The following is a 17,828-nucleotide window of genomic DNA, read 5'->3' on the forward strand; positions in this document are numbered from 1 at the left end:
TAGAAATGGTTTATGGCCTAAATACTCTGAGAAAAATACCCACTCTATTATCGGCACTTTTCTTCATTTGCCTCACCTATTACCAATTTAACCTCTTTTATTAGTAAAACCAACAAGAACCCAATATGACTCTGCCTTTTAGAGGACTTGTAGGATTACCCATTTTTAAAATAAGACTCAGGTGGGGCGCCTGGGTGGCTCAGTTGTTAAGCGTTTGCCTTCTGCTCAGGTCATGATCCCAGAGTTCTGGGATCGAACCCCGCGTCGGGCTCCGGGCTCCACGGGAGGCCTGCTTCTCTCTCTCCCACTCCCCCTGCTTGTGTTCCCTCTCTCGCTGTGTCTCTCTCTGCCAAGTAAATAAAATCTTTAAAAAAATAAAATAACTCATGAATTGTAAGAAATTGTAAAACTCACTAACCTCAAGAATTAACAAAGGTTACAATAGTCTGGATAGCTATTCCAAAAAGCTGACTCTCAAAGGTAAGACTTTTAAACAAACAAAGTAACCGAGGAGGAAAAAAAGAGTTTAACTGTATGGTTGTAAAAGACACACTAGATACAGAAACCAGACCAGCAGTCTAAGACCACACTAGCAAAGCACAATGCTTCTATGTCAAGTCGGCCAGTGACCTGTGAGGTTTTTTTGGTTTTTGACTTTTAAAACTAATGTGGAACTGAATGGGAACCAGGAAAGTGAAGGGCTAAGGTGAAATACAAGAGAAAACACGTTAGTCCACTAAATGTCCACTTGTTAAGCAGCTGGCGAGAAGGAAGCACACCTCACTTAACAGGGCAAGGAGCACTTTGGAGCGCTGTGTTGGCGAGGGCGGCTGCTTACCGCAGACTGCAGGCGCCGTGCAAGCCGGTATGCTTCCCCTGTAGCTTTTCGGTCTCTGACTCGTCCTTTGTCAACTGGTTGTGGCCTGTTGTACACAGCCTGTTCTATTGGAATTCAGGAAAAACAAAACATTCTATTACTTTCTGAAACTCATTTCTTAACTAGGAAGACACATCTACACTGACTGTAAGTTGTAATAAGCCAATGTCTAAGTTCTGTTACACCTAAGCACCTATCTTACTCTACAATCACTTGGAAGTTCTCACGTAAAAGACCCTTAAGGAAATCCCAGTAAAATGGGGTATTCGTGAGATGGGTAATTTAATTTCTAATTAAATGAATGCTAAGGCCACTTTGCTGAATTCAAAGATCTAATACTGAAAACATGATTTTTCTTTTGTGGTTGAGTAAGCTGTGACACCCTAGCTTTCTTGACCAGTCAGTCCCATATACAGTGCTTGGGGAAACAAAGACACTGAAATGAAGGACAGACCACAGGGCAGCCTATGAATTCTCTCTCTCAATGAAATAATCTCTGAAAGGAAACTTCCTGGTTAGCTGTCTTCTCATACACATACAATACAGAATATACTCCTCTGAAACCATGGGTTACAAAGTTCTAATTACCTTATCACTTTGCAACTATTGTTATTATCTTTCTTCAAAACGTTTGTGTCACGTTAATTCAATAGAAGTGAAGAATACATTTATCATCATGCATATTCATTGACTTTAAATTTGAGAAAAACTAGGGTGAAAGAAACTTTCTTCCATGAAAAATATTTTGGCACTTTTATTACATTTAAGTGTAGGGGCTCATAAATTATTTCCTTTATTTAAACACTGCCAGACAGTATTTCTAGCATTAATACAGATTTTGCAAATTAAATGGGCTATTACGAGATTTTTCTTAAAATGACTTTACTTTTACTTGACAAAGAGCAGCACTGTTAAATTATTTCTACTACTTAGACTGAATATTTTTTCCGTTCATACCAATTTTCACTGTAGGTTACAGGAAAATATAGTTTAATCAACAGAAATCTGTTTTTTAAAAAAAACAAACCTCAATAATACATTTATTTCATTATGTCACAGCATCTTCCTGAGTTCTCTATCTATACTAAAATCTGCTTGAATTCTAACCATCGAAGTTAATGGGTGGTCTAAAGATAAAAAATGTTGAGTAAAAGATGTTGTTGGGTTTTTATTTTTACCACATCCAAAATTGATTGCTCCTATCAACTCGAGGTATGTATGAATCCGTCCAATACAATTAACATCCCCACAGTTCTTCAGGCCAGGACGTACTGAGGTCTTATTTAAGTATTTCGGTTTGCATATCTCCCTAATTAAGAGATGGAAGTACAGTTATTTTGGATAAATAAAAACATGAAAAAAAAGATTTCTGGGGAAAACTTTTAATATTTGAAATATCTTAAAAATTTACCCCCCTCAATCTGTAAATGTGTAGTAAAAACAATGCTAATACATAAAACCCAAATTTTAAATATCTTTAAATGATACAATAACTTCTGAGTATAATGTGATTGTTACTACGTATTATTTCTTTCCCATATGAAATGTAATAGATTCCAGTTATTCCAGGATTTTAAGGTTAGAAGCTTTGTCTACAGATCCAAATTCAAGCCTCAAACTTTGAATAAAAAGGGCACTCTGATAATATATCTAAAGTATTTAGTATTAGGCTTTTCTTATTTTTTTAATATATTACTTAGGTTCATCTACTTTTATTTTGCTGGACAGTATCTTTTAATTATAAGCTACCTTACAAATGCTTAAAAGTTTATTGGTTTTTAAACATTAGAACAATAAATATCAAGTGCTTACTCTCACAGAAATAGATATTACAGGGGATTTCAAAGGAATCAAGAAATGTCCAAAGACTATGAAAAAATTAAAAGGTTTACACAATAAAACATATATTTACCGAATATACTTATTGTGCCACAGTAGATATAGGTTAAGAGTAATGGAGAACTTACTAATAGTAGCAAACAATTACTGAACACTTATGCCAGTACTAATAGTTATATAACCTTAGTCCCCATAACTCTACAAAGTAGCTTTTATTATTCTTACTTTAGAGATGAGGAAACAAGTCACGGGGATTAAAGTACTTATTTATGGAAGTTAAAGTCAAGATTTACACACGGACGTTATAAACCAAGTATTCATATATATCATATAACAGCATTTAATCTTTATTTTACAAACATTTATTTTGCATCCTACACACCAGGCACTGTTTTAGGCACTAAGGATCCAGAGATAAATATAAAGTTCCTGACCTTACATGCTGATAGAATACATATAATGAATAATATATGTTATATATACAGAAAATAAGTAATATATATTATAATGGCAGGTAGCAACAAGTGCTAGGAAGAAAAAGTAAGAATAGGGGAGAGAGTGAGAGAACTAGGTGCAGACTATTTTAGACAGGGTATTCAGCAGGGAAGGCCTGTCTAAGCAGAAACCAAATTTAAAAACATTAATTCTACATTCAGGGAAGGCAAAAAGTAACTCGTGATGTTGGAGGGGCACCTGGGTGGCTCAGTCGGTTAAGCATCTGACTCTTGGTTTCCGCTCAGGTCACCAAGATCTCAAGGTTGTGAGACTGAGTCTCACACTGGCCGGTGCTCAGTGGGGGGTCAGCTTGGGATTCTCTCCCTCTGCCTCTGCCCCTGCCCCTTCCCCCACTCTCATGCACTCTCTAAAATAAATAAATATAATCTAAGGGGGAAAAAAACAGAAATTCCACTGAAAAGTTGAGGTTTCAGTGTTTTTTCACTTCAACTTCAGTGTGAAGGAAACAAACCGCACAAATGAAGCCAGAGAACAGGAATAAGCACAGTGTAACCAGCTACCAAAAATTTACAGGAATCTAAAAACTGTACTGATTTAATTAAAGATCACCCAAATCAAAAGTCTTTAAACAGAGCTCAGCACTAGCATGATGCTGAACAAATGGAAAGGCCTCTAGGGGCACCTGGGTGGCTCAGTCAGTTAGGCATCTGCCTTCAGCTCACGACCCTAGGGTCCTGGGATGAAGCCCCACGTTGGACCCCCCCACTCAGCAGGGAGTCTTGCTTCTCCCTCTGTCCTCTGCCTCTCCCTTCACTTGTGTGCGCACTCTCTAAGTAAATAAAATCTTAAAAAAAAACGGTAAGGCCTCTAAAGATACCTATGCATGTTTCATTTGCACCATCTTTTCCCCTTAACAAATAGAGTGCCTCTGTATTTGCTTAGAACAAGCACTGCCCTAAGCACTAGGGGTGTAACAATGAATAAAACAGACAAAAATCTGCCCATGTGAAGCCTGTATTAGGAGGAGTGAGGGAGACAATACACAAATAAGAACAGTATTTTCAGTAGTAATAAGTTCTATGAAGATTAATTAAATACAGAGTAAGAGAGTAGGAGGCAAAGATGTGAGCTATTTTAGATAGGGCGGTCAGTGAAATCCTCTAATTTCCCTGGAGCAGACCTGAAGGAGAGGACGAAGCACAGTTCATCAAGATCTGGGGGGCAGAGCGGGGGGAGCATCCAAGGCAGAGTGAAAAGTCTGGGTGAAGGACCTGAGATGAAGTGTGAAAATAAGGAGTCAAGACTGCAAGACCCTGAAACCACCTTCCCCTAATGTGACCTGGAACAAGTTCCTTTTCCTCTCTGAACCTCATTTTTCTCATCTGTAAGAGGAGGACAAGGTTGTCAAGAGGACTGGAGATGATTTAAATACATTTAAATACATTTGGTAGGCACTCAATAATAGTATTGGTTCCTAACCTAATAAAACATACCCCTAAACAGGGAGTCAGCTGCATGTGTTTTTATGGAAAGGATCTTTTAGCTACAAACAAATCTAGCAGGTCTTTTTTATTTTAAAACTTTACTCTTCTACTCTTTTTTTTTTTTTTTAACACCACCTCCAGTCCCCTCTTCTATTTCTGAAGAGAACAGTTTTTGAGTTCCTGTTCAAAACATTTCTTTCTGCTTTCATACTGTTTTGCTAAATCACTATATTGAAACAACATTTAACTGGTTTTATGAACTAAGGCAAATGTCATTAGGAAACTACTGCCATATAATTTATATCATCAATATAAGTTATTCTGCCTTATTGAGAATCCAAAATTCAAGTAAGTGAAATTAATTAAAGCACCAATAGGTCACTCATTGATGATTCACATAGATAAAAATTTTTGAGATATTATTTTGTAGTCCTTCAATTTTGGATATTCATCCTTTTATTTCCAAAAACAAAATTAGATACCCATAGAGATCTAATTTGATTGCTCTTCTTCAATAGTGTGAAATAATGGAGAGAGTGATGGACAGAGTCGAGACCTCCACCTAGGTCCTTCTGTCAGTAGCTGGTTGTGTAATTAAAGGCAGGCCCCTAAACCTCTCCTGACCGTAGAATCTATCAAACACAGAAAATACCACCTGCCTATTTTATAGGACTGTTGTGAGGAATCAAACATAGAAAAGCTTTCCATAAACTGTAAAGCACTATGCAACTATCAGTTGTTCCTTATAATTCTTCTTTCATTTGATATCACCCTTACCCAGAAATTCTACTTTTAGCCGTCTCAATCATCAGTCAAGAACAAGAACAAAAGTCCTTCATTTAGAATAGAGCTATCTTTAAAAGCCAAATTAATATTGTGTGGGCAATGAAGGTTACTGCTGTAATAAGCCTGGTTATTTGTTTTGCTTTGGCAATCTTCTTAAGTTACAGCAACAGTCCTCTGTAAAGATGGGCCTACACAATTCAGTATCTCCTGAAGCAGTAACAACAATTATGAATGTTTGATAATGTCTTAATTAAACTGTTATGAAAAAGTCAAATTATCTGCAGAGCACTTAGGCTAATAAGGTGGGAAGTTTTTTGGTTTGTGCCCTATCCAATGCTAAATAATTCAAATTTTGACAATTTACAAGATAAACTTCACATATCAGAAAATTCCTGCATCCTGAAGCTGGATGAAGGGATTATTAACACAGTTATAAGATCAAAGCTGAAAGAAAGCTTTTATGGCAATTTAGAATGGTTTCTGTAATTTAGCTACATTTAATGACAGAAAATACCTTCTGTCACCAAAATTTTCTTTTTATACTTACAAGTACATGATAAACTAGGAAAGACATTCTCACCCTTTTCCAGTACAGTAGTGTTTTCTCTATCTTCCTAACACTGTCCTAAGAAACTTATTCTTAAAGCAAATTATCCTTTTAATCCAGGACCAAATACTCCTAATGAATAGACAGATGGGCTGAGATAGCTAGAGAGAACAATATTTACCAAAGCTTCCAAAGAAAATTTCACTGTGAGAAATTTTAAGTCTTGCCTATTAAAATATGTTCGTATATTCAAGCTCTCTGCATCACTAGCAATGTAAAACACTAAATTCTGCATAGGCCTAATTAAAATACTCTAGAGCATCATAAGTTTTACAACAGTATCTAAAATATAATTCTTCCTTACCACTGATCCAAAATGTAATTCCTAATTTTCAAATAGCGTTCTGGTGTTTTAGCTTGGCGCCCCTCAAAAAACTCAGGAATTGCTTGTTTTTCTTCTTCTTGAATGTTATTTCTATCTATTTCTACTTCTTGTTCTGGTGGCTTCAGCTCTTCTTCCTCATGGCTCTCCTCCATTTGACAGGAAGAATGAAAAAGCACTTCAGTATCACTCAAGTCTTTGTGAACTTCACAAGGCTCTGGAGAAGGCAATGGCCTGGCAGCATCTATTATTCCATTTCCATCATGTTTTTCAGAGTTTTTCATCAGTTTATTACATTTCTGATCATTTAACTCAAACTGATTTTTTGTCACTAATGCTCTGTTTTTCAGTCCAAAATTTACTTCCTGAGCTTGAAAGTGCTTCCATCTCTCCCTGCTTTATATTCTGAAAATACTCCTTGGAAGATTGAGATACAGAATCTTCCTGGTTGAGAGCAATAAATTCCCCTTGACTGGTTTCATGACTTTTACTATTAGGAATGTTTAGTAAGTCATCATTGCTAGGATTCTTTTGGGGAGCTTGAGAAGTCAAGTCATCTGCCTCATCTGTGATGTCTACTTCTTCATCATCAGATAACTTTTCAATTTTTATAGCATTCAAGTTGGGATCAGCACGTCCCCTTAAACCTGATGGCGTCCATGCCTTTGTGCCCTCATCTTCATTTTTAATCTGAAGGTCACTGCTGCTCTTCTGATTTGGTGTTTCCTTCTCTGGACCATCTAACTTTACCTTATCAAAAATCAAGATAAAATCCCCATATTAACATTTAAAAATTTAACCACTGGCACACATATAAATACCGTATTATTAAACTGAGTACACATCAATGGTATATTATACCTTTATGTGCCTTCTCTTCTAAGGATTTACAACTGCATTTTAAATGTAAAATGTCATCATTTCAAATTTCTATCACTATATTTGACTCATTCATGGTATTAATCAAATAATCATGACCTATGACCTTGTACAACTATTTGTTTTTCAGTATTAAGTTTAAAACAGGACTGTCTCAGATCAACCACAGAGAATGAACCAACAACTGTCATACTAAGGTATTAAGATATTAAAATATTTTTAATGGCTAATTCCTTAGAATGTCAGATACCTCAGCTGATTATTTTTTATAATGCTAAACAGCCTATTATTTAAAGGAATCTATGTCACGTATCTTTATTTAGTAAATTAAATTCATTTTTCATTTAAATACAGATATAATAGAAACAAACTATTTTTCAAAGGTTCATTTAATGTAGCTCCAATATTATACAGCTTATAATTTAAGGCATGAAATTATCTTCCATAGGTACTATTATAGGCATAAATATCAGCACCCTAACAACGTGCATTTTCAAACTCCATTCTAGTCATGGAGAAGAAAATGACTATCAATGAATATAAATGATTTGAAATAAAATCTTCACATACACGGTTTTTGAAAAATTTTGTACATGACTGGCATACCCAAGGGATGACAGCTCCTAAAAAGAGCTTACTTAATGGATCCTGTATCACAACAGAATCCTAGGATCTAGTATTTGAAGTTAATTGGCTTATTATGTAGATACGAAAAAAGGTAGCAGGAGAGAAAAGGAGATTTGGACATATGACCTGGAATAATAGCCTTTAACAACCTTGCTATTTACTTGAAGTCTCTTGTTTTTACCTTAAAAATTCAGGTAAGATTTCATATTATATTTCATATGAATGTCTCTTTTAACATCATGATGTATCCTTTCACCCCAAGTCTTTGAGTAAAACTGACACCCCAAGATGTTCTGCATGTTCCAGTCTGAGAAGCATGGGGACAGTAATAACCAAGTTAAGCTTTATTCTCGTCCAGAATACCTTAATCTTGCCAGGCTGCCTTGGAAATGCATTTGCTTGGTTAAAGAAGGAGCAGATGACTGACGTATAATGAATCCATTCCATTCTTTACTTCCTATGCTCAAATGACACTAAGTTCTATAAATCTTGTATGCAGGATAAACCCCATTATTTGCATTAAAAGAAAATAGCATATTTCACTTAAGACCCTGTCAAATTCTACATAATTATGTTCCCAGAACTCTAGCAGAGAACATATTAAAAATTACTAAATATCAAAACTACATGGTTGAACACAGTAAAGATTACTTAAAGATTAAAGAACTAGACCATAACTATGCTTTTCTGAACACTGCAACTTACTGAAGTTCCTCATAAAAATTATAAAAGTTCCATTGTTATTAAACAGATTTTAGCATCATGTTAGCATTTATGGTCCCTAAGCTCTAATCATTCCTAAAAGCTACAATGCAAATCTTCGGACAGAAGTTCTGAGGCTACTATGATGTTCCGGGTGCCTGCAGGAGGAGGCCCAGCAGAGAAGTAGGCTGGAGCCACAGACCGTGGAGTCCTGAGAGTGTAGTGGAAGCTGCCGCCATGAGAATGGAGCAGGAACAAAACAGTCAGAGCAGGAGCCAGTCCAAGCTTTTGGAACATCCAGTGTCAATTCTGCTAGGAGCTCTAAACCCCCAAGTAAAATCCATAAACTTCCCCAGCCTCTCTTGCAGCCAGGACAGAGGTAAGCTCTGTGCCCAACATGGGGCTTGAACTCATGACCGCGAGATCAGGAGTAGCATGCTGTGCCGACTGAGCCAGTCAGGCACTCTAACAATGTGCATTTTCAAACACCATTCTAGAGCTCGTGGGCTTGTTTTTCTGGACTGGGTCTTGCACTCACATATTGAAAAGACTGGTTTTTAAGTCAAACTCTTCTCAGAATTTACAAATAGGCATCTTGCTAATAAAAGGAACAGTAATAAAAACAAAAAAGCTACAATGCAAATCTTTAAAAAGAAAAGATATTTTCCAGGAAAACAATGACCTCTAATCACAATACTCAAAACACTTAAGCTATGCTTTGAGATTTTTGAGGATAAACATGTGTTGAGTACTTTATGAATATAAAATACTTTCACTACAAAAACTTTGAACATTGACATTAATGCCCAAATTAAAGCATGATTTTTGCTTCCTAATTTTATTTATTGCAAATATTACTACTAACTAGGATATTTATATCCTGCTTACCTTATTTTTAAAGTACTGCCTGGCATAACTCTTAACTTGTAAAACAGTGCGACTTCCAATTAGCTTTGCAATTTTAGTCCACCTTCGGCCAAATTTAGCCTAGTTATCAATATGGAAAAGAAATTGATTTTGATTAACTTACTTGTTAATATTCCAAGCAACGGCACATTAAAAAAAAAACCTAAAAGAACAACCCATCTTTATTTATTTTCTAAAGTACACAACGAAGCCACATATATAAGCTAAGACTCTTAAAAGCAAAGCCCATACTCTTTTGGAATCTCGACTTCTGAAAACTGACGAAAATGATTTAGAAATTAGTTTTCTTTTTACAGCTATCTAAATGAAGATCCACAACTTTTATGGATTCCTAACCGTATGTATTCATATTGCACATTATGATGTTCCAAATCTAAAAAAACAAGTGCCTGAAAAAGAGGCAGGTTCCATTTTCCATTTATAGAATCAACTGATTACATTCTGACACTAATTTCAAAATATCTTTTTTTACCCAGATTCCATCTGGCACAATATCCATTACCTGTCCCATAGCAGATACTTTTACTCCCTACACAGGTATCACAGAAAACCAACTTTGAAGAACGAATGAATCACAAATGAAGCAACCTGCAACCAACACCTTCCTATACTGCTGTACTGTTAATGGCTTATGCCCGCTAATGACAAAAGCTGTAGTGGGGAAAAAACTGAAACCCTAAGGGAGCTCTGGTGTTTTCTGAAGTACAGAAAGGAATGCACTATAATTTTAAAGCTAAAGGGAATTTTTAGGTATCAAGTCTATTATTTGATACATAAATCTTCACCATATCTCCACAACTCAGGGAAGTTGATCCCCGGGCCAGATTTACAGGACTGGTTATGACATTTACAGGTTACAGTGGCAAATCATCTTCAAAACCTGACGCAAATGATAGATTAATTAGATACTTATTTGAGATTTATGAGAATATCTGACATGAGGACAATTTCTTAAAACTGAAAGCATTTCTAGGAAAATTCTTAGTAAATATAAATTAAGATTGTTATTAACTAACACCTAGCTAAGATCAACTTACTGAACAATTATATTTATTGTGGGATGAAGGCAAATGAGTAACTTCATAGGATGGAGCACTTTTGGACACATCAAAAATCTGGACAGAGTACAACCAGTTGGGATTGTAGGAGCTTGAGCATTATGAAAACTGGAGAGGGTACACTAACAAGAGCGAAGAAAACACTCACCAATTTCAAAATAGAGCAAAGAGACAACTCTATGCCCAAAAGGGAAGGAAAAAATTTCCTTCATCATTCAGTACCAGATAATTCCCTTCTCTAAAGCCTGAGAGAATTCAGTGTATAAGTAAAATATATCAATAAGTTAAAAAGGCTGGGAATACACATATGATCCCACTGATATGAGGAATTCTTCATCTCAGGAAACAAACTGAGGGTTGCTGGAGTGGTGGGGGGTGGGAGGGATGGGGTGGCTGGGTGACAGACATTGGGGAGGGTATGTGCTATGGTGAGCGCTGTGAATTGTGTTAAGACTGTGGAATCACAGACCTGTACCTCTGAAACAAATAATACATTATATGTTAAAAAAAAAAAAAAAAAAGAAGATAGTAGGAAGGGAAAAATGAAGGGGGGGAATCAGAGGGGGAGATGAACCATGAGAGACTATGGACTCAGAAACAAACTGAGGGTTCTAGAGGGGAGGGGGGTGGGGGCATGGGTTAGCCCGGTGATGGGTATTAAAAGAGGGCATGTATTGAATGGAGCACTGGGTGTTACAGGCAAACAATGAATCATGGAACACTACATCAAAAACTAATGATGTAATGTATGGTGATTAACATAATAAAATAAAAAAATTAAAAAAAAAAAGGCTGGGAATACAACCAACAGTTCCATCTAGTTTTGTGGGAAAACATTCTAGGTTTAAAATTTCTGTTTATGTATATAGATACCTACATCTGTATATAAATAAATACATATTGGCATATACAGGGACAAATATGTCTGGAAGGACACGCAGAGAACAGATAACAATGGTTACCTGAGGCAAAGAGAACTGAAGGCACAGACCGGAATGATAGGGAGACTTAACACTTATAACTTTAAACACTCTTTGAAGTTTGAGCCATGCAGACGTGGCCCCATCTTTATAAGTGTCAACAATAACCTAAAAATTCACAACCCACTTTTGTGTGTGTATACAAACACACACACACACACACACACACACACACACACACACACACGCACGCACGCACAGCCTTTGGTAAAGGGCAAAACACCAAAGTAGTAAGCAATCTTTAATAAGTGACTGGTTAATTAAAGTTAGGTTATAAAAATGACAATCATGCAACAGAATGAAATACCAATATAAAAAACATCAACAGTACAGGAGAAAAACCTGAGGAGGAGATAAAACTTTCAAGATAGTTTATTTATATAAAGACATCACAGAATATATAGATGTCATGGCGATATCTATAAAAATACAAATACATTTTATTTCCCATCATCTGTAAGAAATGTTAACAATGACATTTCAATTTACATTCATAAAGCCCACATAAATATTATATAAATATCCTATATGTAATATATAAATTATATGTAATTTCAAAATTAGTGTAATACTGGGTAACATGTACCTACAGGAAAAGATATAACCTACTCCTAATAATTAGAAAAAAAAATTCTGAATATTTTCTTAAAAGTTTCTTCATATTAATAGAATTTTCAGAATTACAAATGGGCGTACCTTTTTTTTTTCTATTATGTAACTTATTGATATTTAAATAGATCTCAGTGAAACATTCATGCAAAAGAAATGTTTCTGGTTTTCAACTATATCCACTAAAAAAATATTCAGACTGTGTGCACAATGCCAAATACCTGAATAAAAAAGAACTCAGCTGATTATGCAGACAGTTCCAAATATCAAGGGTTTTTGTTGTTGTTGTTGTTGTTGTTTTGGGTTTTTTTTCCCAAGAGAAAACATCACATAACTAAGTAATTTTGCTTTTTAATCCAGGAGTTGATGTATACAGACAGAGCTTAATATCTTGGGTTTTATTATTACCAAAAAAAGGGGGGGGATGAAAATTATCTAAAATATTGATCCAAATGTATTTTAATCTTTTAGTAACTTAGATATGAGTTAAAAGGAATTCTCTTGTACTACAAACATCATCACTACAGAAAAACTAAAGATGTGATCATTAAAAGAAATTTCTGGTCTCCACAAATTAACCTTATAATTCTAACAATACTGGCTTCTAGAATTATTTTACTATAAATTAAAAATTGCTCTATTTACCAGCCCTTGTTCAAACAGCTCTTTTTCTTCTATCTTCCACTTTACTGAGTAACTGGCTGGTTTTGTAGGAGAGTGTGCCCTGAGGGGAAAAAAAGGAATTGCAAAAAAAAAGTCTGAAATGGAACATTCCGTATTTATGCAGCTAAAGGTTATAGATAGCCATAGGCTAAATTCAATACTGTGAGTCTAAGAGTTAAAAAAGAAGAAAAGTCTGCAGCCTCTACCTGGGGGACAGATTTACCCTGTCTTGTATACTTCTCTAGCTCAGGATGATAGGAGCCCCAAAAGACATAATCCTTGGGTCTGAGTGAAGATGACACTAAAAGACATCAAAGGAAGTCAATGCGATAACAAACAAACAGGCTTCCTTAGACTGGACACGACGTGGCAGATGTTAATACATTTCCAAATCCTGAAAGGCATGTTAAGTGTTTAAGTTGGCTCCAGAAATATTATCTTTTTGATTCTTCTTTATAATCTATGTAAATACCAAGCCAAAAAAGAAGTAAAGAAACTATGGCATTATGTTTATTACTTTTGAAATGCAGTCCTTATGAAATTAAAATAGTGATGAAGCTCATTAATTTAATTCAAGCAAACCATTAATCTTCTCATTAACTTGTTTGTTATTTATTCAGCAAAATGCAAAAGCCAAAGTCTGCCCACTGCTCAAACCCTTGGCAATGGTAAATCTGTAAGTCTACCCTTTGAGGGATCATAAACATGAAAGTTTATAAACACTAAATAACATCAAATTTTCTTCAGTTATAGGGAAAGGATATTTATAAAATAGTTAATACTTGATTTCGCTAGATAATTTTTGAAAGCCACAAATTAAAATTAGTTTGAAATGAGTGAAAATTAACTGACAATGTAATAGAAATCAAGCCAATTCCTGATATATTAGATAGCAGTTTTAAAAAATTTCCCCACAAATCCTTAGGAAGCCATCTTTTCCATAATCCGGTGGAATAGCTTATATAGGACCATAAAAGAAATTCTGACATATAAATAATGTCATAAAATTATCTTGTGGCATTCCAACAACTGTATAAGAAATTTTGATTTTATATTTTTGTACAACCCAAGGTCAAGAGTTTTTCCACAGGCCAACTATAATTTTTTAATTCTCCTATAATTTTAAAATATAAAACATATAAGTACATACATGATTTTTGCTGTTTTCTGTAGACTGCACCACATGAAAAAGAAAATAAGGAAGCTTGTGAACAAGTTTTTAAAAATATAGTTCAGACTTTTAAAAGTATTAAAAACTGATTTTACCTCTTCATGTATTTTTTATCATCTTCCTTTTGATCAAGCCAGAATTTTTCTGGAAGTGATTTTTTAGATAAGTAATACCTGTGTAATTATTAAAGAAACTTTTAAAACAATAATAAAATCCTATCATTTTTATGTCACTTACATTAAGTAGGCACTCACATCCATGAAAATCAAACTTGAATCCTAGCTAAACTAATTCTTCTTAAAACCTTTTCCAGATCTGCAAAAATTACGATAAAAATATTTATACCTCACATGGCTGTTATATGGATTAAATATTACAGGTGAAATCACATGAACATGGCACCTGCACAAAATGTGTGCTACATAAATGTTAGCTTTTCCTATATTCCCTACTAGAAGAGGTTAAAAGAAATAGTCTGTGTTTTATTTAAATCATTTTCCCTAAAACATGGGGAATGTAATAGATGAATTTGGCTGTCCAGATGAACTGGGGAGTATGTTTTCCTAGTTCTAAAAGTAATAGAAAGAGTTCAGGGTGTTCCCTACATTAAGACAAATAACTCAGGTTGAATCTACCACGCAGCTTCCCTCTGCAACTTCTTAAAACTAGCCTACTGCAGCACTCTTTAATTAGTCTGACATGTTCTTCCCTTAACAAATATTGACTATATATTGTGTATGTCAGCTAATATGCTAGGTACGAGGAGCTGAGGACAAAGATACAAGAAAAGATCCCTGTCCTCTAAGAGCTCACAAAGCTCTTACTTCATTATTTCTGCTTCTAAATCTGGAAGTGAACCCGTTACTACTTAAGTAGTAGTTCATTAGTTGAGACTTGCACTGTTCAATGTATTCACCAATACCACATGTAAACAAAGAATGTAAAATACCTCAATAATGTCTATCGATTAAATGTTGAAATATTATTTTAAATATACTGGGTTAAATAAAATCTTATTAAAATTAATTCCACCTGTTTTAAATGTGGCTACCAGAAAATTTTAAATGATTTATGAGCCTTGCACTATTTTTCTACTGAAAAGCAGGCTATAGCTGTATGTCTGCGGAAAGAGAGTAAGAAAGCCTTTAAAAAGAGTTAACCTATGACAATTAAAGGTACATAGACACTCTGAAATCAACATAGCAATAACTGGGAATAAAGGGACCAGAGAAATTCTGGCTTAAAAAGGAGGTAGAGAGCCATAAAATACAGATGAGATCTAAAATAAACCACTATTTATTAGACTATTATTAATAATCTTTAAAAAAATCATAAAATCAGAAATCATTTTGTTCAATCCTTTCATTTTATATACAAGAAAATGGAATCCCAAAGAAGTTAAGTTGCCATCATCAAACAGATGAAAGAAACAAGGACAAGAAGCTAGTGACTAAACTGTGGATAAATTGCGTCCCTGGGTAAATTAACCATCTCTGGGATTTAGCTTCTATAACTGTAGATGGAGGCTCAGACTACATGATCTTGGATATGGACTAAAGGTTCTCACTGATTCAAAACATTCTATAATTTCTACTCAACATTCAGACAGTATAGAGGTGGTTGAAAAAAGAAACTCAAATGTATTGAGTTAGATCTTAAGACTGTGCAGTAAAACAGAAACAGGAATAAAATGCTACTTTTTTCATAGGTAGCTAACACATTATGTAATTGCAGTCTGGGGCCAAATAAGGTCCATCTAGTAATAACACTGATCTCTTTTCTAAGTCTTGCACTTCATAGATTTTTCACCCTGAAATCTTTACTTTCCTCATAATCATTAAAGGATACTCTTCTTCCAACAACATCTTCTCAATGACAGCTCTGTTCTCTTCACTGATGGTGCTATCCAGAGTCCAAGGCTATTAAAAAAGAATATATTTTTCTTTTTATTTCCTGCTTTTTGAAATTATCTTCTATGTTTTATCAAGTGAAATACATGATACAATGATTATGAATAATAAAGCTACCATTTACTATGCCCAGACATATCTGATTCCCAGGATAACACTGTGAGACAGGGGTTATTACTTCACCGATACTGCCATAGCACCGCAAGTGTTTCAAGGGGAGGAGGAGAGACTTGACACACAAGACCGCTGGATTCCAAGGCTCAGGCTTCTACCCACGATAAAGTCATAATGGCTGGCATGTATGAGACCTATCAGAGAGCAAGCATGTTGCTAGATATTTCACCTATTTCCAAAACTCACCACACTTCTCTTTTCCTTTAAGCCACAATCTCTCCTTAAATGATCATACTCATTTTCAACTCTCAAAACTTAAACATTTTCAGCTCAGGTCTCTTCTCTAAGCTCTATCTAGACTGTTACATCCAATTGCCCACTCCCCCATGTCCACTTGGATATCCAGTAGGCTTCTCAAAGTTAACATATTCAAAACTCACTAACACATACCTTCATCTGTTTCTCCCTGTGCTTCCACCTTTGTAAATAGCATTATGAGTCACCTAGTTATTCCACCTAGAAACCTAGGAATCATCTGGATTCCTCCCTTTTTTCTTAATCCTATATCCAATCTACCAAGCAATTCTACATCCAAAATATAATTAAAATCTATCCATCTCTGCCACAATCTCAGGCCAATCTACCACCAACTCTTGCTTAGATTACCACAAATGTTTCCTAACTGGACTCTTTGATTCTGCTCTTGCTTCATACAAGCATGACAGAGCTCTGGTCTGCCTCTCCAACCCTGTCACAGCTGCCACTCCCCCCTTTCCCACTATATTCTAGACACTGGCTTTCAAACACAGCCTTTGTGCTGCTATTCCTTCTGCCCAGAATGTTATTCCTCAGCTTTTCACATATCTACTCCTCTCTATTACTTTTCAACTGAACTGTCACCTTCTATTTCTCTCAATGACAACTTTATCTAAAATAGGTTCCCCACCCTCTTACTCTCAGCCAGCATCTTGGGTTCTTCATGGTCTATACTTAATTTGTCTGACTCCCTTTTAACATATAAGCAACTTGAGAGCAAGACTATGTCTGTCTCGACTGTAGCTGTATCCCTCAAAACTGGGTCCAGCATCTGATGCACAGTAAGAATTCAATAAATAACCGCTAAATGGAAGAAATGGACCCTGCAATGATCCCCGTCTTTTAGATGAAGAAACAAAGGTTCACAAATCTGGTAAGTCGTAGAGCAAGGATTTGTACCTAAATCTAGCTGGCTCCAAAGCCGTTTCCCAACAGACCACTTCAAAGTCAAAAGAAATAAGAATAAGTTTCTTTTAAAGTAAGAAAACTGTTTCCAGTATATTACCTCTGTAACTGCTGAGAACTAGCACCAAGTAAAAAAGAGGTACTCCAGGCAATGAGTAAGAGCTTATGCACCTGATATTTTCATAAAATACTTACAATAAGACCATTCTCACTTCTCCACGATGAATCAAGATAGTGATCTTGTAAAACAGATGCTGTATTTTCATCACTTCTGTAATAATCAAGAAAATGGGTAAAAAGTGACATTATACTAATTAATAAATATCATTCACACAACACAGGAACTGGCAGGGTATGGATGTTAAGCAAATGTTTCATCTCCTTCTTCCCTTAACAGACTTAACATTACGGAAATGCCTACTCTATTTCTTTAACCTATGGAATATAGACTAGCTTTAAGCCACCCTTTTTAGCTCACCCCATCTCAACTGCAACCAGCCAGTCTGTTCACTTCTTTCGTTCCCCAAGAATAAACAACTTCATGAGGAAAAAAGTACCCCAAAGTAGCAACCACACATGCTCTAAAGCCATGAACC

At 35.4% G+C, this 17,828-nt stretch overlaps 1 protein-coding gene across 1 annotated transcript in view; it reads right to left on the minus strand.

The window, feature by feature from the left end:
- MYSM1 (Myb like, SWIRM and MPN domains 1) overlaps nt 1-17,828 on the minus strand; it is a 39,216-nt gene that overhangs the window by 16,933 nt on the left and 4,455 nt on the right. Inside the window, 10 exon segments of the mRNA XM_027609340.2 lie at nt 839-942; nt 2,056-2,186; nt 6,354-6,685; nt 6,687-7,121; nt 9,468-9,566; nt 12,799-12,877; nt 13,967-13,990; nt 14,083-14,160; nt 15,836-15,906; nt 17,428-17,503. Coding sequence (XP_027465141.1) covers nt 839-942; nt 2,056-2,186; nt 6,354-6,685; nt 6,687-7,121; nt 9,468-9,566; nt 12,799-12,877; nt 13,967-13,990; nt 14,083-14,160; nt 15,836-15,906; nt 17,428-17,503 — 1,429 coding nt within the window.

Source organism: Zalophus californianus, chromosome 4, assembly GCF_009762305.2.
Source record: "Zalophus californianus isolate mZalCal1 chromosome 4, mZalCal1.pri.v2, whole genome shotgun sequence".
In the NCBI taxonomy this organism is placed as follows: domain Eukaryota; kingdom Metazoa; phylum Chordata; class Mammalia; order Carnivora; family Otariidae; genus Zalophus; species Zalophus californianus.